We start from the raw sequence: 27,283 nt of genomic DNA, 5'->3' as shown, positions 1-27,283 counted from the left end.
ATAGATAAAAGATGAGGTAAAGAAACGAATTTAAGGTATAACTGTATACTTGAAGATTATGTCAAATTTTATTTGTTTATAGATAATATATAAATACAATTATATATATATAGATTTTAGATGTATTTAAATATATATTATACAACTGTTATTAATTTTATTTGACTTGAATTATTATTATATTTTATTATAAAATACAATTTCATTTATCACAAGTAAAGGCTGTTTTCAAATTAACGCGCGATTTTATCAAGGTTTTTGAAAGTCTTTCTACATTTATAGTCAATGCTGCAGCTATGTTTTCATCTCACGTGACCAAGCATTAAAGTTGCGACTACATCAAATATGTATGGCCTATATACCTTTTAAAACAGTGATAGATTTTGAATATTGTGATTGTTTTGTTTCTATTTACAAGTACTTATTATAAAATAAGAATAGAGCACAACAAGTGTTATTATATCTTTGTCTAAAATGAAATGTCAATATTTGTCAAGCTTCAATATAAATTACAATATATAAGAAACAATTTCATTTAAGTACAATAATGAATAGAGAATTTTTAATTGCGATATAAAATATATGAAAATATTATTAACAGCATAAAAGATATTGGTCTACAAGATAAAAGTTGCAATTAATAATTAATAATGATTGACACATTCAACTAACAACATGGCGAATGTATCAACAGAAATAGTATATTCGAGTATTTTAGTGTTATTGTATGATGAATAAGAAAAATGCAACTCTATCGATTACATTCAGTAATTGGATTCTTTAAAGACGTCTATAATATTTTAATTCAAATATAAACATTATATTGTATATAATACGTCTTTGCATAGTCCTATTATATTTAAGATTCTTTTAAAATTATTTATGAAAGAAAAATGGCATTATTAAATAATTGACATAAAAAAGTATCATGATGTTATATATAAACAAGTTAAATGTTTTTATGAAGATTCACATTCAATATAGTGATACAAACTTCGTTAAATAAATGAAGAATAATGTAAATTGTTTCTTTTATCTGTATTTAATTAATTTTATCTACGGAATTATAAAACGAAGAATAATAAAGTGTAGTAAATATACAAAGAATAACAAAGTGTTGTACTGTGGGGTGTAATGAGTGGATCTGGTTTTCGAGGACGGGGGATTGAACCACGGGGTATTCATCCAAATGGCCCAATTGGTGCTTATCGTGGGACCCGCTTATCTCACCCGCGTTTTAGTCATCCCCGTTTGTCCCATAACAGATTACCAACATCAGAGAATTGGTCAGGAAGATCAAATCATGGCTCATCTTTTTTATCTTGGAGCAAAGGAAAATATCAACGTCCTATTTTTCGTGGTATATCCCACTTTCGTCCCAATGGCAGAGGAAGGGGTACAATTCATAGGGGAAATTTACATTTTCCAGATTCTAATAGGCCATCCATTGTGCCATATTCCACAGATTATAATAAAAATGTTGGAAGTCCTAAAACAGTGTTCATGCAAAATCAGAATGATGAAGATCAATCAGAACATGTTAAAGATGAGCCATGTTTACAGCAGACTCCTTTACTTGGATCCGAGGAAGAACGTCAACAGAAAATTACTGAGACTGCAGTTCGGTTGAAAGAAAAATTATCTACCATTACCAAGGAAGATATTACTAATTTATGGCAAGATGATTTGTCCACGATACCATTGTCTAATGTAAAAGACAAAAATATACTTAATTTAGGTATGCTTAAATTAAGGCATGAACAACCTGAACTTAATCTTACTTTTAATGATTTTAAAGACATAGGTAGGATTGACTCAGACAATGTAAAGTCTGATAAAAATGATGGTACTAATGAAGTTAGAAATGTATTTCATTTTATACATGACAATGTCAAGGAAGTTAAAAGCAGTACTGAAGGTGTTGATGTAATAGATATTGAAGAAAACATTCTACATGATGTAGAATCTATGACAATTATTAACGATATAATTGTAACAGAAAATAAATCACGAAAAGTTAATGGTCAAAAATCGCAAGAAGGGACCAATTCTCCACATAATATGTCTGTTACTTTGTCAAGTGTTTCAGAAGCATGTAATACAGAATTAATATACTCTTCACATGGAAGTACAGGAAAAACAAATATGTTACAACCTCAAAATGTTCTACAAACTGATAATACTCAAGTACAAGATCATGAATTAAATATACAATGTGTGAATACATCATTACAGTATCAGTCTGAATATACAAATTCTGATAGTAGGTTTAATTTAGAAAATATACAAAAATCATCTGATGATATACAATATCAGCAAGCAAATGCAATCACAGAAATGCAACATTCTTTGCATAGATCTATATCAAAAAAAGCAAAACAAAAATCTCATTGGATACCATCACAATATCAAGTAAATTCACTCCGTAGAAAGCCATTTAAATCGAGATGGTCGCATAGAAGACATAGCTATATGTATAATAAATCACGAAATGAATCAACAAGATTTGATTTACATACATCATCACTCCATTTGCAAAGAAATATAACTTCTTTAAATCAAGATTCACAATATAATGCATTATCTTCATTTGATTTGAGCAGATCTCAATCACAATTTCCTACAATGTCAAAGTTAATGCATAATAAGGATACTTCACAGGCTACTACATCATGTGCAGATCATAATACTTTATCATCTATATCTGTTAACATTTCTTCAAGCCAAGAAGATATTTTACAAACAGTGCCAGTTTTTGATTCATGGAAGTCATTTGCAATGAATTATAATACACACAAGGAGGAAGTAGTGAACATACCAAATTTTAATCCTCAACAACCACCACCTAATTTTAATAATCAAAAGGGAACATTGCCATTTAATCAACATCTTTTACCACAAAATCAGTCAAATTCAACAATACATGAATTTAATTCTTCGCAATCAAGTGCAGTTTCAGTAACTCCTACAGACTTATATTGCTCTGTAAATTTTACTACACCACCAAGTACTTCATTAGCACAAACAACAACTTTTTCTACATTATCACAAATAAATATACCATCATCTTCAAGTATTTTATCAACTGCTTCAATTAACTTTTCACCGATATTAACTCATACAGCACCTTTACAAATGACACCTTATGAAGTACCATCATCCGCAACAATAAACAAAGTTAAACATCAAGGATTGCTTTATAACAAAACATTAGATCTTGCTCCGATTTCCAATCAAGATAATACTGTTAAAAGTAAGAATGAACTTCAAGAGATGCAAGAAGCAATGCAATTTGCAAAACGAACTATGAATATAACAGATGATGTAAATATTAATACTGAATCTGAGCAAAGCCTATGTACTGAAATTCACCTAGTAAATACATCTGTAGAACAAAAAGATATTAGTGATGTATCGTCATCCTCTACACAAATACATCAAAATATTAATAAGGAGAAGGAGGAGCAGCTGGATCAACATTGCAATAAATTTACTAAAATAACTTTAAAAGAACGAATTATAACCGAATCTCATGAATCACCTAACTTTGAACTTGAAAAACAATTAAATCAAAATTCTGATCTTGAAGAAAATGCTCTTGTAAATAAACAGACTCGACCAAAAGTCATGTTTCATTTAAATTCTAAATTAAACAAAATAAATAAACAAGGAAAATGGCATCAAAACATTGAAGATGGTGAGGAAGAACAGTATATTTCCTGTCTATCTCCATTAAACATGCATGTAAAAGAATGTTCCAATCAAAAGATTGAAGAATGTACTAATCAAATGATTAGAAATAATCAAGATAGAACCACAAAATGTAATATAGAAGTAAAAGACATTGATACAATTAACAGTCTTATTGATGAATCACAAAAGTCTAATTTAGAGTCTCCAATTTTTATAACTTCTGATAATTCTATCACACAAAGACCTCAAGATGTTATAAAAAGAAGAAAGAAAGTAGAATCTCCTCCATCTGAATCTTCATGGAAAAATAGAATTATCAGTCGTTTCTTGAAAATGAGTAAAAATGATATTCGTAACATGATTAACAATTCTAGTCTTCGAAAATTTGATATTGCTATGAAACATCTTGTTAAAGAAAAAAGATCATCATTATCATTAAAGATGCGAAATACTGAAGACGAAAAAATAAAAAGTTATGATAGAGAAGAATTCATGAATCAGTTAAATGCAATGTTAGATCCAACAGCTATCGTTGATATCACCAATTTACCTACAGATTTTATTCATCATTTAAGTGAAGTATTACAACTTGATGCCATACCATTAGAATCGAATGAAAGTATTTTTAATTACTCTAATGATGAAGGTCAGAACAGTAATTCGTATATATTTTCTAATGAAGAAGAAATATTAAATAACATCATTTCAGAGGATATTAATTTTGAACAGATAAATAACAAGACACACACAGAATACAATAATCAATTAAAAGATGATGATAGTAGAATTACAGATTCTATCATTGCAGAGTCAAATATTAATGATAATAATATAGCTTCAATTGCAAATTCTGTTAAGATCAGTGAAAATATAATATTAGATTCCAGTGAAATATTTTCTAAGACACCACTTGAAACTAATGATGTACAAATTGATCATTTTACCAGTAATGTACATGTAACAGAAAAAGATATTACACCAAAAAATGTTGAGAAAAAAAAACAACATTCATTGTTTAATGTAACTGATTTAGATGATATACTTTCAACTGTTACTGTAAAAGAAACAGGAGAATTAAAATCAGCAGATTTAGATGAAAAATCAAAATCTACAGTAAAAGCAAATAAAACATGTGAAATAGCAAAAACCTCTATACCCACTGAAACTATGTCTGTAAATATTACATCATTTAGTTCTAAACACAAGATTTTCAATTCAAGTAAACAACATGAATGTAGTTCAGGGAATGAATATATTTCTAAGTCTGAAAGGTATAATAGGTGGACTAGAAAAGAACGAGAAGGTCCAGATGCTTTTAGAAACCTTACAAAGGAAGAATGGGAAGCAAAATATGGAAAACAAATGAGAAGTTTATCATCAAATCCTTGTAAAACACAAATAAGTAAATATAGCTACAATACAAATTTAAAAAATACAAAGTATAATAGAACTTTCAATTCAAGAAAGTATCAATCTTCACATTCATTTAAAACAAATAAAAATTCTTTAAGTCATAAAACTGCTTTGTCCAAAAGGGTATCTAGAAAGGATAATGTAGAAAAGGATTGTAATATAAGCAGTTCAAGTCAAAGTGAGACAGATGATACTAGCACAAGTAGTGATAATAGAACACCGTCTGATGTAACTAAGCTCCTTAAAGTAATTAAAGAAAAGGAAAAGATAGCTAAAAATAAATCATTAAATGAAACAATAAGGGATGAAGTAACAGCTGAGATACAGCGTAAATGGAATGAAGAAGGTAGGAAACGAAAATATCATAAAAGAAATAAAAGAAGGAAAGAAAAAAAATTAAAATATAAGAAAGAAAGAAAGAAAAAGAAAAGGAAAATATTTGAAAGCAATTCTAATTCTGATAATGATCAAAATGATAGATCTAACTTACTTACAGAAATAGAAATTAAAAAAGAAACAAATGTTAAAGAAGAATCTAATACTGCCTTAGAAAAAAGTATTGGACTTGATATACAGATGGTGAATAATACATGTTTTAAAAAGCAGGAAACTACAAAGACATTAATAGATAAGGAAGTAATTTTGGAAAATAAAGACAAATGTACAATACAAGAGAGTAATAGAATTACACTAATCCCTACAATAGTACAACTAAAAACAAAAGCAGAATTAAAATTAATTCCAAAAGCATCAAAGTGCATAGAAGAAACAGAATTTATGAAAAACACTGCTGAAATAGTTCTAAATGCAAAATGTCATGAACAAATTAAGATGCCTATATTAAATAATCTAGATAAACAAAAAATAATTGAAAATACATCTGAAACAAATGAAGACTCAGAATGTTTAAATAATAAATTAATAAATATTACAGAAACAGAGCATACTGGTCTTAATAATAATGATAATACAATCAAGAACTTAACTAATACACCCACTATAAAGGAACAATGTCATAAAGAAAAAATTTGCCATTTAGGGAAAGAAGTATTGTCAGTTACTACTGAAGTTAAAGAATCAAATACAGAAAGGTTAATGGATAATAAAGCAATATCTAAAAAAATAGACATAAAGGCATACAAAGCACGTGCATTACAACGAAAAATGGAAAATGAACAGAAAATAAACGAGGAAAAATCAGTGGTAAGTAATAAACATGAAATAAACAATGACATATTAAATGATAATTTGTCAAAGTCTATGATAAATGAAAAACAAAACCCAGATAATTACATTTTGTTGCAAACTATGTCTCATGCAAATTTGAAAGATAAACATTCTATTACACAAACAGATAGAATATCTTCAGATTCCAGCAAATTTAAAAATATTAAATCAGAAGGAAGTAAGGAATTAAAATTAAAAAAGGAAAAGATAGAAAAGGTAAAAAAGAAAACTGAAATGAAAACAAAAATAAAAGAAGCAAAAGAAATATCAAATGCTAATCAGGAAAAAGTAGATAATACTTCTGATATTCTAAACTCATTAGAAAATAAAGTTGAAAAGAATCAAATGGATGTTCAGGTTGATAAACATGAACATGTACAATCTATTACTGATCATGTATTATTACCAGCAAATACAGAATCTGTAATAGAAAAAAAATTTGTTAAAAATGAGAAAATTTCTGCTAATGATATTATATTATCGAAAAATGAATTGAAAGAAACATCAAGCGAGAAGAGTGAAAGAATTGTTAATGATGTAAATAATGCGGAATCATTAATAGTGACTATAGACAAAAAAAAATGTATGGAAACATCAAAAATTACAAATATTAAAACGAAACCTATTAAAACAAAATCTATAGGAAATTCCAGTACTAAAAACACAAACAAAAATCTCCAAACTAAAAACATAAACAAAGATCTCCAAACTAAAAACACAAACAAAGATCTCCAAACTAAAAATACAAACAAAGATCTCCAAACTAAAAACATAAACAAAGATCTTCAAACTAAAAACACAAACAAAGATTTTCAAACTAAAAACACAAACAAAGATTTTCAAACTAAAAACACAAACAAAGATCATAATCCATCTATTATCAAATGTGATCAAAATCACTTAAAATCTAGAAGAAGAGCCAAATCTTCTTCTAACGAAATATCCGCAGAACAAGAAAACTTTTCAACTACTGAGGAATCTATCTCACAAAAAAAGAAATGTGAGAAACAGTCCCAAGAAAACATAAAACTTCGGAATTTATCATCATGTAATGAAAATATAGAAAATTTAGGAAAAAATACATTGCAAAAAAATAAATGCATAGAATCTAAAATTCAATCTAACAATGCTTCTGATTGTGTAGAATCTACTGATATTCAGTTGGGTTTGATCAATGAATGCCTTATGCAAGATGAATCGCAAAAGAATATGAAAATATCAATGGATTGTACAAGTGTTATTAATAAAAATGTAATTTCTCAGAGTGAACAAGATAGAAATTTGAAAGTAGATACTACAATCATAAATCAAGCTGACCAAAAGTTATTAAAGAATCCAGACAATCTCGAAATTGGAGAAAATATAATAAATTCTACGTTAAACACGTATGATGAAATGATTGATAATCAATACTTAATAAGAAATAAAATAAACTCACCTGAAAGTATAGGTAGTCCATTTAAAGGATTTGTTGCAGATTCTGTTGAATCCAATAGTTGTCAATATATATTAGATTTAGAGGAAAAAAATACAGCTACTGTTAGGAAAGATAACATTATAGATGATGAAAATAAACAAGTGCAATCATTTTGTAATGATAAATTCGATCATTTAAATAATCAAGACACTTTGGCGTATGATAATAATATTAACAATAATTCTTTAAATGTAGTTGAACAATTAAATAAAAATGAAGGGACATTATTTTATGAAAAAAATTCCAAAATGAATGATAGTGCGACAGTTTTCCTAAACAACAATTTTAATTTATTAGACAATAAAGATAAAAAGAAAGAAATGACCAGTAAAAGATATTTACATAAATGTACCAAAAATTTTACGAAGAATGAGAAAGATAAAGATACAAATATCTTCGATCAGTCTGAATACTCTGTCGAAAATAATAAATCTATACAATCAGTAAATGTTGAAACAAATACTCAAAATGTATCCAATAGACAAGGTGAAATATTTGTTGAGTTAAATAAATGTGAAGATAATGCAGAAATGGAAAAGTCAGATATTGGTATTGTAAAAGATTCTTCAGCTAAGAAAAAACGATCAAGTAAAAAAGACATTTTAGATTTTGTATCTATATCGGATATAAATCTGTCAGATGTAAATAATACAATAGTTTCTTCATTCAGTGATATATCAAATGGTACTCTGAACAATATAATCAATACTGACACTGATTCATCTTTAGCATCACTAATAGATAGTAATGCAATTGAAAATAACAGTGCAGATATGTCAAACCAAAATATAGCGCATTCTGTTACTAATATAGACTCATGTGAAGAAGAAAGCACAAATGATAATAATTCACAGTCAAATAATGATGCTTATACTAATATTAATTCTAATTTACTTGTATCTAAAAAAGAACTTTGGAAATCGCCTACAAAGGGAACATCCAAGAAATTACAAATTCCAATAAAAGCTGCTTTGAAAGAATCTAAAAATATTTTTGCTATTATGGATCCTATTAAAGAAACTGTAAAATTAGAAAATTCTGATTCAACAGTACATGTGTATGATGATCAAAACATAGATCATTTTGTAATTGATCAGATATCTCAGAAAGAAAATATGGCGATTATTGATTCAGAACAAAATAAATGTTCTCAAGATGTGCAGGTCGCATGTATATCTGATGGTAAAGATACGCATGAATGCCCAAATATAAATATATTATCTCAGACTGTTTTGAATAATATAATACATGATGAAATTTTGATCCCATCTAATTATACTAATTTTATTAAAGAATTAGTAAATAGTAACAAAAAACATAATCCTACTGTTGAATTAGAAAGAACAAGAGAAACAAATAAATCAATAATAGATACAATACAAAACAATGTTAACAAAAATACTGTTGATAAGGATTTAGATATAACTCCTTCCATAAAAACACAAAAGCAAGAAAAAATAAGTAATCTGCAAATGAAACGTGAAATGAAACATAAAAGTAATACTGTACATGTTACAAATACTAATATAAAAGAAGAAATAATGGCTAGAATGATAGAAATAGATTTGGAAATCCATAAATTGATGACAGAAAAAATGACTTTATATCAGATGCTGGAAAATGACTCTTTATTATTAAATAAACTTACATTGACTAGCAGTTTGGGCTCTGAAATGAATAGAGAAAAAACAGTATCAATAAGACTTCAAACATCACCTACTTTAATATCACAGACAATGGAAAATGCAGAAATAAACTCTGTAGAACATTCAAATTGTATAATCAAATCAAATACAAACAATGGATTATCCAAAATAAGTCAAGATGAAATAGAACCAAGAATTAGAAATATTGATGGGAATAAACAAAAATCTTCGTTGAGGGAAGAAAGTATAAATTACATACAAAGTATTTCATCTCATAATCCTAAGGATGGATTATTATTAGAATGCAGTGAAAGCTCACAATCGTTATCGATATTTAAAGGTGAAGATAAAATACAAGAGGATTATATGGTACTATCTGATAATCAACTTAAAGAAAATCTGGATACATGCAATTCTATAAAAGAATCCTCAAAAAATGTAATAAAAAGTACTTCATTAGAGAATATACCTTATTATGAAAAAAAGAAACATCTTTGTATATCACCAATTAATGTCACAAAATCATGTGATGAAAATCAACAAGTAGAAGGTACATCACATGAGGAAAAAAAGCAAAAATCACAATCTTTTGAAGCATCTAAAGATAACAATTCAATACAAGTATCCTTAATATATTCCGATGATAGCACTTGGGGATCTTTTGCGCCATCATTTGAAGATATAGAAGACAAGAAACATAATACTGGTCTTGCTCTTTTAGAGGAAACATATAAACGAGAAATGGCTGAAACTCGAAAATTAAAAGCAAATGCACGTAAAAAGAAAAAAAAGGAACTGAATAAATTTTTGAAAAGTGTAAATTATTTAACACCTGAAGAAGAAGAAATTCCCTTGAATACATTGTATATTAAAAAACTACAACAAAAACGAGATCTACTCGATTCATTGGATGACAAGAGAGAAAATTCTAGTATTGATAACTATGAAAATTCATTTGAATCTGAAAAAATTTGGGAACATGCAATAGAGGTAATAAATGCTGTTGCAGAAGATAGAGTAGAAGATTTGTACGTGGAAAAAAGTAAAGAGAATGGGAATGAAAATTTGATTACATCATCAAGTAAATCTTTACAGAAATTAAATGAAACAGAACCTACTTTCGCGTTGCTAAGTTGTGATCATGAGCAAAATTCTATTAAACATTCATCAATTATTACAGGAAAGAATGTAATTCAGCAAAAGTTGAAACAAACAGAAAAAGAAGAGAATGCAATTAAAGACACTGAAGCACAATCTATTGCAGTTTCTTATAGTAATCCAGAAGTAAAGTCTGCTATAGTGGATAAGTCAAATTATGATAATATTAATCAACAGAAAATTTCTTTGGTTGATGAAACATTTACTACGAATCATATTTCTAATGTATCTGTTCTTACAGAAGCTAATCAATTAAATATTTCAAATGAAAAATTGAATAAGAATCAAAATAATCATACATTAAAAAAAAATTTAATATTCGAAAGTATAAACAATTCTGTAGAAGCGACAGAGAGGAATTTAAAAGAATCTGATAAAAAGGAAAGTTCTTTAGTAAATCAGGATATTAATATGTCAATATCTGAGAAACTTAAATATAGTAATAAAACAGAAGAAAATATTAAACAAAGCACTTGTTTGTTAGAAGATAAAGGAATAAAAATACCAAAAATTGTATATGAAGCAGATGAAATTATTTCTAATATGTTTCAAATTAGTAATATTCAAGATAAAAAAACATCAAAATGTAAAATCAGTAATAAAAATGTTTCGGTACGAAGGAATTCAAAGTCTACAGAGGATAATGTAAAACATATAGAACATGATAATACTAATTTAAATGGAGGAAAAGATTCACCTAAAATTCTATGTAATTCTAAAGATATATCTCCAATGAATCAAGAACTTGAAAATACATTATCTAATACGAAACGAAATCGTAATTGTCAAAAATTACAAAGTAGTAAGGATAAAAAATACACTAACCCTATAGAAGATGAATCATCCATCAACTATCAGTCATTCATATTAAAAGAAAACGTAATTGAACGGTTTTCATCTAATGTTGATTCTCAAGCATTAACACCTAAAATACGAGATATCGCAATTAAAAGAAAAATACATAATCAATCAGAAATGATGAATTGCAAAGTAAGATTGGTTGATGTATTTAAATCAAATATATATCAACATGTTGTAGAAAAATTTCATATGGATTCTGTTAAATCTCATATAACTACCTATAAATCTACTGCAACAGAAGCTACAATAAATTCTACACATTTTGCTACATCATCTAAAACAAATTCTTCGATTATAGAAACAAATAAATCAAAAGATATAAAAAAAATTAAAAATATATCTGACAATGTGCAAGAACAAATTTCGAATTTGTGTCAGAAGCAAATAAAAACACACAATATTTTGGATAATAAAAAAGAATTAAAATCTCATCATAAAGTAAATCCACTACTTAATGATGAACATTTATCCTCAGAATCCAATAACAAAGTCATATCAGTAACATCAGTAAAAACTGTTCCTTCAATTATGAAGATGTTACCACAAAATGAAAAACTAGACATTGAAATTGTAGAGGAAAGAAAAAAAGATCAATATATCATAGATCATCATCATGATGAGGAAATACCATTATCAGATGCAATTACAGAAGGCGAACAGCCATTGAAAAGACAATATACAGTTCATAAAGGGCCTATATTAGATATCCAGGTAAAAATACAAATTAAATGTTTTTATTCTTTTCATTTTTTAGATAATTCTTCAAAAATGTGAACTTTTAACAATTTGTGTGTAATGAAAAGCCATAGAAGACTTTATTGAAGAAAATAATATTATTAAATTATATATTCTGATATATATTCTAAGAATAACAAAAATATTATAAATATTGTATATTTTAGGTATTTGGTAATACATTTCTAGCAGCTAGTGAAGATGGCTCAATATATAGATACAGTCAAACATCTAATGGAATATTAAATATTTATAAAGGTCACAGATCAGCAGTTACATGTTTGTATATCCACAAATCCAGTGGTGTTGATCATCCAAAGAACTTGGTATATTCAGGTTCTTTGGATGGAACTTTGCGATGTTACAATATAAAAGTAAATATAATTATGATCAATTATTCTTCAGTTATTATATTATATATAATTAGATTAATTATATATATATATATATTTTGTTTTTTTTTACTTTAGACTGGTGTACCAATTAATAATGTTGCAAATGTTGGAAGTCCTGTTCAGTGTATGGATCAAGCTTGGGGTATAATATTCATTGGTACTAAATCAGGACATGTTTCTCGTTTTCATATAAAGGTTTGTATGAAGATGTATTTTTTAATTTTAATTTGATAAATGTAAATATCTATTGTATTGTAATATTATAATAATGTTAAGTTTTTGTATTATAGTTTGGTATTATCAAAGGTGATAGCATACAATTTTCTGACAAATCTGTACTTGCTTTAAAAGCTACAAATGAAGGTCCGCGAAGAGTTCTTATTGTAGCATCTCGTAATCAACCAATAACAATACGAGATGCACAAAATGGATTATTTCTGCGGACAATTTGTGGACAGAAGAATCACACCGTTTACAGTTTGATGCGAAATAATAACTTGATTTATTGTGGTACAAGTAGCACTTCGATACTTGTTTTTGATTTCACTGTTAGTATATCAAATTTGTAACTGTACACAATATATTATTATGAAATTGTTACATTTATTTTTAATGAAATTGTTATATTTATTTTTCTTATAGAACGGAGAGCAAAGAGTACAATATGATGCAGGTGTAGGTATCGTTTGCATGCGCCTTTATCATAAGCTTTTATTTGCTGGCTGTTATGATGGAAATATTTATGTTTTTGATATTCAGGTAAGAAATCTTATTTAAAAATTATATTTATTTACAGTTATATACAAAATATGTAGTGTATATAAATTGCTTGATTATTTCTTTTTATAGGATCATAAACTAATTTGTAGTATACCTGGACCAGGAAATATGTTACTGAGTATGGAAGTTGTTGACAATAAGGTACTTAAAAGTTGTGAAGATAATATTAATATTTTATAAATAATAAAATTATTTATTTTTTGTATATATTACTTGTACAGCTATAGTTTTTACATAAAGATGTATAAAAATATGAGAATTTATTTATTGTAGATCATAGCTGGTAGTAAAGACAAACGCCTGCATACATGGCAAATACCAAAACAAGTACAAGTGGTATCTCGTGAAATGACATAACAACTGAGTTATATACATAAATCTAGTCTTATATTGAGGATACACAAATACCTCCAAGAGTATTGATAGTTTGGTCTATAATCTACTTCTTTGAGCCTATGTACAGAACTTAATTATAAGTTAAGTCATATACACATATGTGTATATTTAAAATTATAAATTAATGTTCGTAGATAAATAGTGTACACACTAATTGCACATAAGTATATTTATAAATAAATTTGTACAGAAATTAAATTATATGTACTATAGATATAGTATAAGATTAGTCAATTCATAAGAAATTAAACAAATCTCTATTCTTTAAAAGTATTAAGAAAACAAGAAATTCTTATATTTAATTGACGTATATTGATATACAATGATTACTGATATTGACATAATAATAACTAACTAAATTATAGTAAGTTAATATATGGAAAATAAACCTCAAGTGCCTTGTGCACATTAGGAAATTCTTGTTTTCTCAAAACAAGGCAATTTTTGTTATTTTATTTTTTTATATGAATACTTCTTAAAAATTCAAAAAATTTCAAAAAATTATGTTTATATTTTCACACACAAACACACACATATATGTGGAATATATCTATAATACATTAGATATATTCGTAAGAAAATCATTTTATTTTATTTAGACTCCATTTGAGGATTAATAGCATTTTGTAAATAATTTTATTTTGATTTATTATATATTTTGACGATATAAATTCGAAAATGTAATTCGAATCATGTAATTACTAGTATAATAAGTAGCTTTCATATATTAAATATTGTAATATTAGATTTGATATTAATATTCACAGACAGCAATTTTTATCTCACTACATGACTTGTCTGTAACTAACATTGCTAGAAAAATGTATTAAAATATTATTTCCTATTGTTAGTAATTAAAAAGCTTTATATTTTTTAATTTATATTTTTTTAAAGCATATGACTTTTTCAAAATTATAAAAAAACTATTTTATATGTTAAACACATGTCATTTCGTTTCGTTTGGTTAAGTAAATGATTATGTTTGATTAAATATATTGTTTATTTAATTTGATTAAGCAAATTTTTTATTAAGGATATTGTAAGAAAATAGTAATATATAGCATTTCTCACTCAGTTCAACAAATGAAAACTGTACTATTGTGCACATTTGTTCTAAATATTTCTATATATTGTGATATTGGTTTTATTATGTTTTAGATATAAACGTATACATATTATTTTATTACTTGTTAAAGTTTAAAATATGACTGTGTACATTATAATGTGCCCATGTATTTTATATCGATGTACTTCATACACAACAGAACAGATTGTACTTATAAAATTAATTGTCATATATACATTTCTTTTTTATGTGGATTACAAGAAATAATTATATTATGTTGCTAAGTGTATATGTTTATTATGTATCAGATATTCGTTGTAATAATAAAGAATTTTGTTTGAGTAAATTACAACCATGTATATTATAACTGTGCTGAAGTTCATAGAATATAATAAAATATCATTATGTTGACAATTAATATTGATAATATTTATAGTCTTTTGTAAACATAAGGAAAACTTTAATTATTTCTAAGAATTCTTGTTGTTAGATCAATATTATAGATACATATTTTACGTACGTACATACATACATCATCCTTTCAAATCAATGATATATATGAAACGCAATTGTTCTAATAATTTACATATATAAAAGAAAATATTTTTCTTTGTGTATTTCAGTTTTATAAAGTTACCGTGAAGTTTTTATTATTCATAGAATAAGTTATAAACATGTGTTTATGTCTTGGTGCTTTGAAATCTGGTAAAACGCTTCTGTTGAAACGTCTTCAAGGTGACGAAATAGATGATGCGACTCACACAGTACAAACTAATGGTATCAATTTATTTACAGTAAAAAATGATACTGGTGAATTTGACATAATTATTAGAGAGATTGGTGGTAATATGGCACCAATATGGAAACATTACTTCGACAAGGTAATCGTGAATGAAATTGCTATACATACACAATGCTTTGTATACATATATATATGTGTATGTGTGTGTGTATATCACTATGTACTTTACATTGTTTATTAGGTTTATAAATTAATTTATGTCGTGGATACCAGTAATCTTTGCCAAATTAGTGCAGCTGGTGTTTTATTGTACTCTACATTAGTTGAGCCAAGATTAAAAAATATAAAAATTGCACTAATTTTGAACAAGATGGATCTTTCTTACAGACAAATGAGAAATGAAGCTCTTCTAATGCTTCAATTTGCACGCTTGAAAAAAGAAATTACTCAGGAGATAAGTGTAATTGAAACTAGTGGAATAACAGGACAAGGTCTTGAAGACTTACGCAATTGGTTATTTGATCCATATACTTTAAAAATTGTAAAAAATACCAAAAAATAAATTATCGCAAAGTAATAGTAAAAATCCTATCTCCAAATGGATGACTCTCTTTATTTACATTCAATCTTACAAATATGTAAATTTATTGTTATAATTCCATTTAGCGGCTAAAACAGTCATTTTATTAAAACAAATTGGTAATAACACAAATATTTATACCATAGTATTTATACAGTTGAAAACTGTTAAACAATGTCTATTTATACAGACAGTAGTAATTGTTAGCATGCTTTAAAACGATATCGAAATAAGGGATAGTGAGAATAATAAATGATAAAGTATTGCAGTACAGTTAAATTTATGGACACATCACAGATACTTTTTTGTTCTGTTATAATAATTTATATTTGAAAATAATGTATATTATAATAAGAAGAGAGAAAAAGAAAAATAATATGAAATTTACTCAATTCATAGGAATCTATCAATACCATTCAGTGCTTATAAAAATATGTAGCATTTAAAAATGCCAATATTTATTATAACTGCAAAACTTGTTAATTTTAGAGACGTTTTCTATGGAAAGGAAACTTGTTTAATTATAATACTTTTTCTATTATTTAATGAAAACGTACATAATAATAAAAAAGTTCTCAAATAAATTCTATCCTTTAAGTAAATGGAACTGTATTTACATTTTGTTCGTTTTAAATTTATCTTTTGGTATATTACCACATATATACGTTTTATATACCACTGACTGCAGAAATCAGTCAAACAAGTTTTTTAATGTATTCTTGTTAAATCTTCAACAATTTTTACGAGATCATCAACCGTTGCTTCTTTCTTCATACCGCTACCATCATCGATCTGAACAGAGATAATGTATTTCAAAATGTAGAAAATAATGTTTATAATATTTTTTACTAAAGATTAAGCTTTTTTCTTACCATAAGACCCATGGCAACCTCTGCCATTTTATCATGACTTAAATCAAGAAAACTTTCTATTAAATCGCCATCTATGAAACCCTCACACTGTTCAATCTTTAATTCAGTGTTAAAACTTCTCCAAAAATTATGTTCAATTTTGCCAACACTTTTAATTACACTTGTTAATCTATCTTCTAAGTTACGAAGAAACTCATAAAATGCAAATGGAATTTGAGTAACTAAACCAATAGCACCGCTTACAGTTCCAAATAGTACACAGCCTTGAGTTGGTGTGCTTGATTCACCCAAATTTTGCATTACTAAAGAACCGTGACGGAAAATATTTATCATATCACCTAAATGAAATTGACCAACTTCTTGCATTTGTTGTCTTTCATCCTCAGAAGTAGCTGCACTATAAAAAATACGTCAAACGAATTTAAAACATTTCGTTCTATTAATAAATACAAATCAATATTTTCTATCTTTATAACATCTTACCTATCTTTTTGACAAACAAAGAGATTGTAGCAATTTTCAGCTCCTAAAAAGGTATCATCATCTAAAATTTCAATGGCTGTCATCCAATTAGGATTGTAATCTCTGGCTATTTCTTCAAAACTACCTTCCATAGTTTTGTATTGAAGAAGTGTTAAAGATCTCATGAGATCTCCAACTAAGACAAAGTCACCTTTGGTTTTAAGATACAGTGCTATAATATGATTAAAATGACTACATTCTAGCCTGAGTTCTTTTTCAGCAGTCCATTCAAATAGACGAACTGTGCTATTGATACTTGCAAGAAGTTTTCCATTAAATTCTACCAATGAATAACATGATCCTTTGATTTCTTTTTCTGCTACTTGAGTAAGTTTTCCATCACCCCAGTGATATAATAATATCCTGCCCATTCTTGGTTCAGTTTCATCAGGATTTATTAATGCAGTTCCCACTACATAATAAGAAGTTGGATCTTCACCTAATTTTGTAGATATTAATGATAAGGCATATTCAGTAGGCATTAATGTATGTGCATGAAGAACTTCAAATGTATGTTGATCTATAATAAGAAGATTGTGGATTTCAATTTCTTGTCCAATCTCGCTGGCCGTATGTCCTGTTGGTTTATTATGAGCTGCTATATGACTACTGCTAGATGTTGAAGCAGCTTGAGTAGATGCAGAGTGTCTAACAATACTGACACCACTGCTTTCTTGCATATCTACCCGCATTGTGATAACGCCAAAAGTTTGAGAACTTTCTTGATATGCAATTCGTCTAGGTGATTCTCCAAGTGGAACAGTTCGTATGTGTAATTTTTGAATTTCATCAATTGTTCCTATAGTTACAGTACTATCTGTAGCCAATGCCAAGCTATCTGGATATGATTCTGCATTTAATGAACACATGTGATTTACTTCTTTCAAATTAACATTACTAAACACAAGCTTATGATTTGAAGAATAGATGACTGTTGGTCTATCAGAACAAGCAAAAACATTGGTCGTAGATAAGGACCTAAAGGTTCTTAGTACTGTTGGCTGTGTACCTAATGTAACTTTTTTCTTATCTGAGAGAAGACCAGTTAGCTTATGCAGAGTAAAGTAATACATACTACCATCTCCAAGTGCACACAGAAGATATGTATTACCTTCAAAACAAGTCATTAAAATTGATCTTGGTATGATTTCACCGCCTAATAATTCCTTATTTATTTCTTCTAAAATAGGTAGAGTTAAAATTCGAACAGAAATATCTGTCCACAAACCTACTGCAACTACACGTGCTTCATTGCTTCCATCCAATGGAGAAATATCCAGACATGCTACCTCATGCTGTAATGTAGCAAATCCTTTCGGAATAATTTGACTATGTATAATCTCCATGTAGAATAAATCATTACCAGTGGCACATAATACTTGAATACCATTGCAAGCAACTACGCTAATGGTTCTTTTATTAGTGGGTTCCCATTCAGATACAACAGATTTACTTTCATTTGAAATCAATCTTGCAGAGCTTGGCGTAATCTGAATAAATAAATCATTAGTCACATTTCCAGTATGAAAGGTTTGTTCGTCTGCAACAAAGCCTGGTATATCTGTTTCTTCAACTTCTTCACCATTCAAAGTTAAAATTCTTGTCTGGCCGACAAAAGAAAGTACTAATGTATTATCAAAATTACCACCACCAATTTTAAGAGCCCACATGCCTTTGATGCCTGGCAAATCGATACTTGCATGTTCTTGAATACCAATACCATTTCTGATGATTCTAAGAGAACCCTCTTTAAAAGCACCGGAACAAGTAACCATCTGACCTTGTCCTTGTCTTTCAAGATCAACAACAGCCATGTCAACTATTGGTGCTAGATTTGTAAATGTTTCCATTGGTACACAATAAGATCCATTTTCATCTGCCTTTGTTATTAACTTAATCAATTGAGAATCACCTAGACGGCTACCAATAAATATTACACCATTATCCAAATAAGTTATACATTCTGGAATACTAATTTCGCCTAAAAGTTCTACTTTTAAGTCTTTTACTACTTGTGTGCCATCAGGTTTCTTTTCTTGTTCTAAAAACAACATGAACAGATGCCCAGCTAGATCTCCTAATAAATATCTGAGCCCTTGATTGTCTACTTTAGCATAGCATGTTATAGTACTTTGTTTAATGATTGGAGGTACAACAGCCACATACGTAGTTCCATCGTGATATAAAATACTCTCTTGTCCTATTATAATTGCACCACAAATTGGAGAAGGCACAGGAATCACCATCATGGCTTCACGTTCTACGTTATCTTGTCTCCATGGTATTTTAACAAATTCTTTATCTCTCAATGAGATTTCATGTGTTTTTACATGCCTTCCATTAATATCTTGATGAATTAAGATCAATGTTGGATTAGCACATCCGTGTAGGAAATGAACATCTTGCACTTGTTGTTCATCCATACGAATAGACGATGCCTTTAACTCTGGATTATGCTTATCCAAAGGAATAATCTTAAAAAGACCATCATATAGCCTGAGTCCTATTACACGTGCTTTAGGATCAATGACAGCTTTGATACCAGTTTCTGACGCTTTTCCAATACGATCAGCTACATTTCCATGTGCTCTGGTTCTTATTTCTATATCTTCTCCTTCTCCAATACATTCCAAAATCATAGCATTGTATCGTGTTGTTAGGAGAAATAACAAATCTTTTCTTTCATACTATATAAATACAAAAAAGAACTTTGTGGATATTAATTCAGATTTTATATAGATACATGAGTAAATATGAATATTATATAGAACATAAAGAATAAAGGCCAAAAAGAAGAAAATCATAATTAAGGGATATTGAACAATTGAAATAACCTTACCGGTGGTCTGAAAAACTTTATTACAGCAATTTTTCCATAAATTCCAACTTCCTTTAAGGGCCTTAATCCTTCTGGAGTAACTAGATATATTTCTAATCGTACATTTTTGGCTAATATTAAATTCAGATCCGTTGGTGACGTAAAATTACCTTTAATGAGAGAAATATTAAAAGTAAAGATTATAGAAATTATGTTTGCTATTATTTGAAAAAAATTACAAAACTTACCAGTCACACAAGCAGTGACAGCCGTAGGTTTATGTGCCGTCACCACGTAATGATGAGACATAGCTTTCATAATATTTTTATAAAACCGTTATAAAAGTCCTTTAACGTTATAACTATAAATCTTAAATCTTAAACGAAGTTTTAGAGTGGTTTAGAATTCTTCTCACTAGTGTTTTCAATTTGACCCGCCACGAAGTTGGCTGCGTTAAATTCGATAGGTAGTATTAACCTTCCGATATTTTCATTCGATATATTGGTTTCCCCATTTCAAAATGACATATATGTATATACTTGTACTTTCTCATTATATTTTTTTTTTATATATTATAAGATTATGTTAAAATAATTAAATGTTCTGTGAATAATTTACGAAAATTCAAATATATATTCTATTTTATAATCATATCGTACGATTAAGTGTCTATAAATTTTTATATTAAATACTTTGTTATAATTGTAGCATTATTTTAATAATAATATATATTCAATATATGATAATTACGTATCAAGGAAAATATTTCTTTACGATTCAATTGGATTTATATAAATAATTCATACATACATACATATATATATATATACATATATATATATATACATATATATATATACATATATATATATACATATATATACATATATATATACATATATATATACATATATATATATATACATATATATATATATATATATATATATATATATATATATAGATATTTATATATATGCAGCTGTAGAAAAATGTAGTTCATGTAACAGAGTGAAGAGTATGCAAGTGAATCGAGATAACCAATAGAAATGAACCACATGTATAGGAAAGTCGATTCTAGTCAGTCGTTCTTGTTGTACGGTAAACGTCATAAGAAAAAGGATGATAAAGTTTAATAAGGAAATTAAGTTTTCGATATATTATTATTTTAATAAAAGATGCCACCATTTAGCACCACAGAGAATTATATATTTTGCACAAAGTCCGCTTACGTGAAGAGTGTGAAAAAAAATGATGTAGACGATATGACACCGAATCGGTTAATCGTGTTTCTTGTCTTCGTATCAGGGATTGCAGTCGCCGTTATTGGTACATTGTTAACGCAATATATATGTGGATTGTCGACAGATTTTACAGGTATGTTTATAAAACTTTTCATTATAAACAAATTTAATATTAAAAAATTTTGAACTTCAGAAGTTTTTTCATTCAGGAATTTCTTTTTAGGACAGGAGTTCCATCATGTATTTTCACCATTGCCTTCGGAAGGCATTTTGAATGTTTATGATGAAGCTGCAATGAGTATTATATTACGACCATCTGAAACAGAAAATTCTGAGATAGAAAGAACAGCTGCATCTACGGCTGAAGCACTATCGTCCTTACATTTAGCATTAGAGATGAAGCTTTCTGGAAAACAGAAAAAAGCTATCAAATTATTCCAACACGCTGTAGTGTTAGCACCGCATCATCCAGATGTTCTAAATCATTATGGAGAGTTTTTGGAACATATGCAAAATGATGTTATCAAAGCCAATGAGTTTTATATACGTGCCTTAAGTTATCAACCAAATCATAAAAGTGCCTTAATCAACAGCCAAAGAACTGCACGCGTTGTTGAAGAACTAGATAGGAAATTTTTAAGACGTATTGATCAAAAAAGAAATGCATTATCTGCCATACCAGATAATAATGCTGCATTAATACGAGCTAAGAAGGAAGCTTACTTTCAACATATTTATCATACAGTGGGCATAGAAGGAAATACCATGAACTTAGCACAAACAAGAGCCATTGTTGAAACAAGGATTGTTGTTGCTGGAAAAAGTATTGATGAACACAATGAAATACTTGGATTAGATGCTGCTATGAAATATATCAATGCTACATTAGTTAATAAGTGAGTTATTCTATGATAAAAAAATCAAATCACATGTGACATTATTTTCATATGCATGATATTAATTCTAGTGGTTGGTTTACAAATCTTGATTTATATTTCTCTTTATAATTTGGTATGAACTTCTTGAATTAATTTTAAAATACTTATTCAAAGTTATTTATTTCATGTTTTTGGTATCTGGTTTTTTATTTTTTCATTTTTTATTTATTGAACTCATTTTGAAGACAGTTTATAGTGCATGATATATTTTTTAAAACTATTATAGAAAATAAATTTTTATTAATTGTCATTTATTAGAATTTGGAATGTCATTTTTGCACATAATTAACATGTCATATAATGTGACAAGTGATTATTCCTTAATTTGTTGCAAATATATTTGTATTTAATTTTCAATGTAATATGCAAAAATTTGATAATTAAAATTTAGAATTTTTAAAAATCTTGACTTTTTTGAAAAGTACTTTTATAAAACATATTAAAATTTTTATCACAATAAACTGTTTTAAAATATAATTATATTTCTACAATACTTCATATAACTACTTCATATCATTATAGTATAAAACTTACATTACATGTAACAGGTTAATAAATTCTTGTATTGTGGCTAAATGCTGTATCTAATGCTTTTGCTTAGATTGAACGCTCCAGACTGGAATGCTTATAATACAGCTTGCTGCGGTACTGAGAGTGATCAAACGTTCCAAACGTGAGCATTGTAATATAATCCTTAAAGTTACTCATTTTGTGTTGTAAAACATTTCTCATCAGTTTTATAAATGTGTGGAATTGGTTAATTATTAATTCTTCTTGTCGTACAATGCTCTGCAATTAAGGAAAACGACTTGTCTTCTAATTGCTTCAACTATGTAAAATTTGCATAGGACTATACTGAATCTAAATATTCTTGTTATTTGCAGAGTAGGATCAATCTCTATAAAAGATATATTAGAAATACATAGGCGAGTTTTAGGACACGTAGATCCTGTCGAAGGCGGACGATTTCGACGTACACAAGTTTATGTAGGTGGACACGTACCTCCAGGCCCTGACGATATTCATTACCTTATGGAAGAATTTGCTTTGTGGCTAAATAGTGAGAGAGCTATCAGAATGCATCCAGTAAGGTAAAAGAATATATTTTTCTCTTTAATTTATTTAAATGAAAAATTTACTTATTATTAATACGTATAAAAATATTTCGCAGGTATGCAGCTCTTGCCCATTATAAATTAGTGCATATACATCCATTTTCTGATGGTAATGGTAGAACATCCCGTTTATTAATGAATATGATTCTTATGCAAGCTGGATATCCTCCAGTCATTATTCAGAAACAACATCGTCATAAGTATTATGAAAATTTGCAAATCGCTAATAGTGGCGATGTTAGGCCATTTGTTAGATTTATAGCCGAATGTACGGAACAAACATTAGATTTATTTTTATGGGCCACTAGTGAATTTTCTCGGCAAGTCCCAGCCTTGAGCCAAGATATTTTATTTACAGAAAAGCAAAACACAATTATATTAGAAGATGAGAGTAGTGGTGATTTTGAGGACGATTAAAAAATGAAACCAAAGTTATTAGATAAAATGTAAAAACCGTATGCCAAAGATTATATTAGAATTTTGTATTTTGAATCATCAAATCATTAATCTTATTTAAATATGAACGTCTGCATGGTATAGTCTTATTCTATCAATTGTTCCCATTGCAATGCAGAGGCAGTAAGTTTATATTGTTAAAAATTAGAACTAATAACATGTCGATAAAGTCTTGCCAAAACATTTTTTGTCTGTCAAACACTTCTAAAATAGTTTTATATCTTGTAGAAAAGTTACGACTATATTTGTGGAGACGAAATTATTAAAGTGATTTTTTTATACTTCAGTATTATTCTAATACAAACATGTTTGTAATATTTTAAACTGTTTGTTGATAGAAATTTCTTCCATGCGTTCTGTTGACTCTTGTATAAATTTAATGTAATATTTCAATTGTGTACATAGTACAGATTTTAATTCAAATCTAAAGCTGTGATGCAATAATGTAAAAAATTTATGTAAGATATACGTTTTAAAAACAAATAAGTTATTTGGATATCGCAACCTAATTAATGTAACAATTTGTAATCATTACTTGCTGGTCAAGTTATATATACATATATATACACACATATGTAATATACAAATTATTACGAACATTAATAAACATGTGATTTGTAATCGAAATTATTTGTTTTTCTTTTTTTACTTGTTAAATTTACAGATTTTTGATTGTCAAAAAGAAATAATTATACACAATCTTTATATTTCATAACTTCATTAAAAATGAAAATAATTTTCTCGAAATTTAATTTCAGTTTTTTTTTGTTTAGATTACCCATAAATATAACAGGACATATATACTTTTTATTAGGATAAGAAGTCGATCGTATAGTTTTAGTTGGATTTATTTTTTTTATTCATTAAGCAACAACGTGAAAACTCTGTTTTACATGGATGTACACATATTGAATTTTGTGTACATCGATTAAAACCGCTCAGAAGTTGACTAAATGCATATGATATTCGGGATTGTATATTGTTACTTCGTAATTGTTCTCATAAATTATTTGATTATAAAAAATAAAACGTTAACATTTCTCGCTAGTAAGCTTTTATCATCAGTACATCACTACTTATACATAAAACACTTCTTTCCAAAAATCGTATATTATGCTGTTTGTTCTTTTTTCTCTTTTTTTTTCTTTTATAGACAGAGAAATACATTTAGCCGATCTTTACCTCTGTTTGAATCTTCTTTTATGTATAATCCTAAGTTAATGTGATACGGCATTGAGAATGGGTGGATCTGGTATTAAAAATACGAAATCTCTATTACATCCACAAATGTTAAGCGTCTATAGAATGACATTTGACGTAATAATAGACTCCATTTTTTCAACACTTAGCGCCTGTAGAATTAAGAAAATGTAATAAATGCTTATTGTTCATATATATATATAATATACATATATATATATATATATATATATATATATATATATATATACATATATATATATATATAAAAGAAAAAAATAATAAAAAACTAGAGAAACAAGATATTTAATAAATTATTCATTCAATTTCCAAAGCACTAATTTGTGTATAGATATCTTAATTTTCACTTTACTATATAAAATTCTGATGGTTCATAAAAGCCGAGATATATATATATATATATATACATATATATATATATATTAAAATATTTTTCAATATATATATATATATATATTGAAATATTTTTTAGAAAGAGTTCTTCTTAAAAGGTAATATTTTTTAGCAGGCAAGTGTCCGAGAATATTTTTTCGAACGTAACTTAAAATATCCTTTTTTCCTCTGTCAATGACTCGTAGCGTAATAATACATATAATAATGTGACATGTATAAGTTAAAGAGCGATTATCCTTTTGCATGCATCGATTTGTTTACGCTACAAAAGCTCTTAAAAAATAATAAATAATACGTCTTTGAAAGTGACAAGGTAGTAAATATAATGCGAGCGAGAAGAAATATATATATATATACGAGGAGATAACTTTTTTCAGAGCATGATACGCATGTTTAGTTGAATACTTCCGTTATATGAGAAACAACAAGAATGTTAAAAAAAAAAAAAAAAAAAAATGTTAGAAAAAACATGTTAATAAAAAAAGGAAAGTAAGTTCAATACATTGTTCACTCACTATCGATACGAGGAAACTAAAATACTCGTGACCGATAGATTTCGATCACCGTCATGCAAATTCTTTCTTTATTATTATTATTATCATCTAAATTGTTATACTTTTGAAATCAGTCGTTATTTGGTTTAAACGCGAGTATCACTTAAGTGTGTAACATATAAATCGCCGTAATTTAAGTTTACTTCATTTGTTTCTATTTTCTTTTTTTCTTTTTGTTCAAACTGTTTCATACGCTAAGGCTTTTTTGTTTCTATTCGATAGTACACTGGGTCCCCCGCGAAAATACGCTTAGAATCTAATTCAACGTATTAATCGTAAGTTAATGTCTTTTGTGTTCTATCTTGTGTGTATGTGTTTGTTTGTCTATTTGTTTGTGTTTAGCGTAATAATACAAGTGCACACATATTTATCTAGTGATAATCTTGATTTTGGTATTATAAGCATAAATTTTACGAACTGACTCGTATATTTTTCGATAGACTGTGTTCGTCTATATATCTACGACTTAGTTCTTTTTAAATTGTTCAAGATCCTGATTAGAGAAACAGGATTTGACAAATATTAAATATTAATGATGCTGAAAAGATAAAAAGATAAAGATACATGTATATATGTATACATATGTGTGGGTGAGCATATGATTATATATATATTACATGCATAAACACAGAGAGAGAGAGAGAGAGAGAGAGAGAGAGAGAGAGAGAGAGAGAGAGAGAAACATAGAACGCGGAATAGATAAAACAATAGATAAATAGAATTGATATACTCATTGAAATCATATATTATTCATAAAAATTACTCATAAAAATTGTTCAGCATACTGTGACATTTTGTTTCGTGTAATATATGACTTTCCTCTTTGATTAAAAAAGAAAAAAAAAAAAGAAAGAAAAAGAAAAAGTAAGAAAAACGATTCTATATTCAAATTCAGAAGAACATTAATACCTTAAAATTTGTCTATGTCTCTTAACGGAAATATACATACTATATATATAATGCATTTTCGCAATGATAAAA

General features: G+C 27.5%; 4 protein-coding genes across 5 annotated transcripts; 3 read left to right on the top strand and 1 right to left on the bottom strand.

Moving 5' to 3' along the window:
- The first annotated feature begins 445 nt into the window (after nucleotides 1-445).
- On the top strand, nucleotides 446-14,741 carry LOC118440690 (uncharacterized). The gene is made up of 7 exons (XM_035864073.2): nucleotides 446-12,186; nucleotides 12,378-12,584; nucleotides 12,681-12,800; nucleotides 12,896-13,153; nucleotides 13,248-13,364; nucleotides 13,455-13,526; nucleotides 13,659-14,741. The coding sequence occupies exons 1-7, from the start codon at nucleotides 1,135-1,137 to the stop codon at nucleotides 13,740-13,742; spliced, it is 11,910 nt and encodes a 3,969-aa protein (XP_035719966.2). The 5' UTR covers nucleotides 446-1,134; the 3' UTR covers nucleotides 13,743-14,741.
- Nucleotides 14,742-15,410: 669 nt separating this feature from the next.
- LOC118440693 (ADP-ribosylation factor-like protein 16) lies at nucleotides 15,411-16,151 on the top strand. The gene is made up of 2 exons (XM_035864075.2): nucleotides 15,411-15,728; nucleotides 15,831-16,151. The coding sequence occupies exons 1-2, from the start codon at nucleotides 15,522-15,524 to the stop codon at nucleotides 16,149-16,151; spliced, it is 528 nt and encodes a 175-aa protein (XP_035719968.1). The 5' UTR covers nucleotides 15,411-15,521.
- On the bottom strand, nucleotides 16,097-20,850 carry pic (DNA damage-binding protein pic). The gene is made up of 5 exons (XM_035864074.2): nucleotides 20,630-20,850; nucleotides 20,403-20,551; nucleotides 17,525-20,250; nucleotides 17,042-17,438; nucleotides 16,097-16,961 (listed from the first exon to the last, which is right to left on the bottom strand). Exons 1-5 carry the CDS (start codon nucleotides 20,697-20,699, stop codon nucleotides 16,878-16,880), a joined length of 3,426 nt encoding a protein of 1,141 aa, XP_035719967.1. The 5' UTR covers nucleotides 20,700-20,850; the 3' UTR covers nucleotides 16,097-16,877.
- Nucleotides 20,851-21,391: 541 nt separating this feature from the next.
- On the top strand, nucleotides 21,392-24,702 carry Fic (FIC domain protein adenylyltransferase). Of its 2 annotated transcripts, XM_035863885.2 has the most exons (5): nucleotides 21,392-21,758; nucleotides 21,849-22,521; nucleotides 23,165-23,236; nucleotides 23,448-23,654; nucleotides 23,735-24,702. In XM_035863885.2, the coding sequence occupies exons 1-5, from the start codon at nucleotides 21,560-21,562 to the stop codon at nucleotides 24,093-24,095; spliced, it is 1,512 nt and encodes a 503-aa protein (XP_035719778.1). In that variant the 5' UTR covers nucleotides 21,392-21,559; the 3' UTR covers nucleotides 24,096-24,702. The 2 variants fall into 2 exon arrangements, with proteins under 2 accessions (XP_035719778.1, XP_035719779.1); XM_035863886.2 differs by lacking the exon at nucleotides 23,165-23,236 and having other exon boundaries at nucleotides 21,395-21,758; nucleotides 23,735-24,697.
- Nucleotides 24,703-27,283: the final 2,581 nt, after the last annotated feature.

This window comes from Vespa mandarinia, chromosome 7, assembly GCF_050613455.1.
Source record: "Vespa mandarinia isolate Hongniang chromosome 7, ASM5061345v1, whole genome shotgun sequence".
Lineage (NCBI taxonomy): Eukaryota > Metazoa > Arthropoda > Insecta > Hymenoptera > Vespidae > Vespa > Vespa mandarinia.
This window is presented reverse-complemented; position numbering and strand designations above follow the sequence as displayed.

Excerpts from the sequence above, each read along its gene's own strand:
- Fic (XM_035863885.2), top strand. The coding sequence starts at position 21,560 with ATGCCACCATTTAGCACCACAGAGAATTATATATTTTGCACAAAGTCC. Across the intron at positions 21,759-21,848 it reads ATTGTCGACAGATTTTACAG|GACAGGAGTTCCATCATGTA; the intron begins GTATGTTTATAA and ends ATTTCTTTTTAG. Across the intron at positions 23,237-23,447 it reads AGTGATCAAACGTTCCAAAC|AGTAGGATCAATCTCTATAA; the intron begins GTGAGCATTGTA and ends TGTTATTTGCAG.
- LOC118440690 (XM_035864073.2), top strand. The coding sequence starts at position 1,135 with ATGAGTGGATCTGGTTTTCGAGGACGGGGGATTGAACCACGGGGTATT. Across the intron at positions 12,585-12,680 it reads TGCGATGTTACAATATAAAA|ACTGGTGTACCAATTAATAA; the intron begins GTAAATATAATT and ends TTTTTACTTTAG. Across the intron at positions 12,801-12,895 it reads TTTCTCGTTTTCATATAAAG|TTTGGTATTATCAAAGGTGA; the intron begins GTTTGTATGAAG and ends TTTGTATTATAG.
- pic (XM_035864074.2), bottom strand. The coding sequence starts at position 20,699 with ATGAAAGCTATGTCTCATCATTACGTGGTGACGGCACATAAACCTACG. Across the intron at positions 17,439-17,524 it reads TTTGTTTGTCAAAAAGATAG|TGCAGCTACTTCTGAGGATG; the intron begins GTAAGATGTTAT and ends TATTTTTTATAG. Across the intron at positions 16,962-17,041 it reads AGGTTGCCATGGGTCTTATG|ATCGATGATGGTAGCGGTAT; the intron begins GTAAGAAAAAAG and ends ATCTCTGTTCAG.
- LOC118440693 (XM_035864075.2), top strand. The coding sequence starts at position 15,522 with ATGTGTTTATGTCTTGGTGCTTTGAAATCTGGTAAAACGCTTCTGTTG. Across the intron at positions 15,729-15,830 it reads GGAAACATTACTTCGACAAG|GTTTATAAATTAATTTATGT; the intron begins GTAATCGTGAAT and ends ATTGTTTATTAG.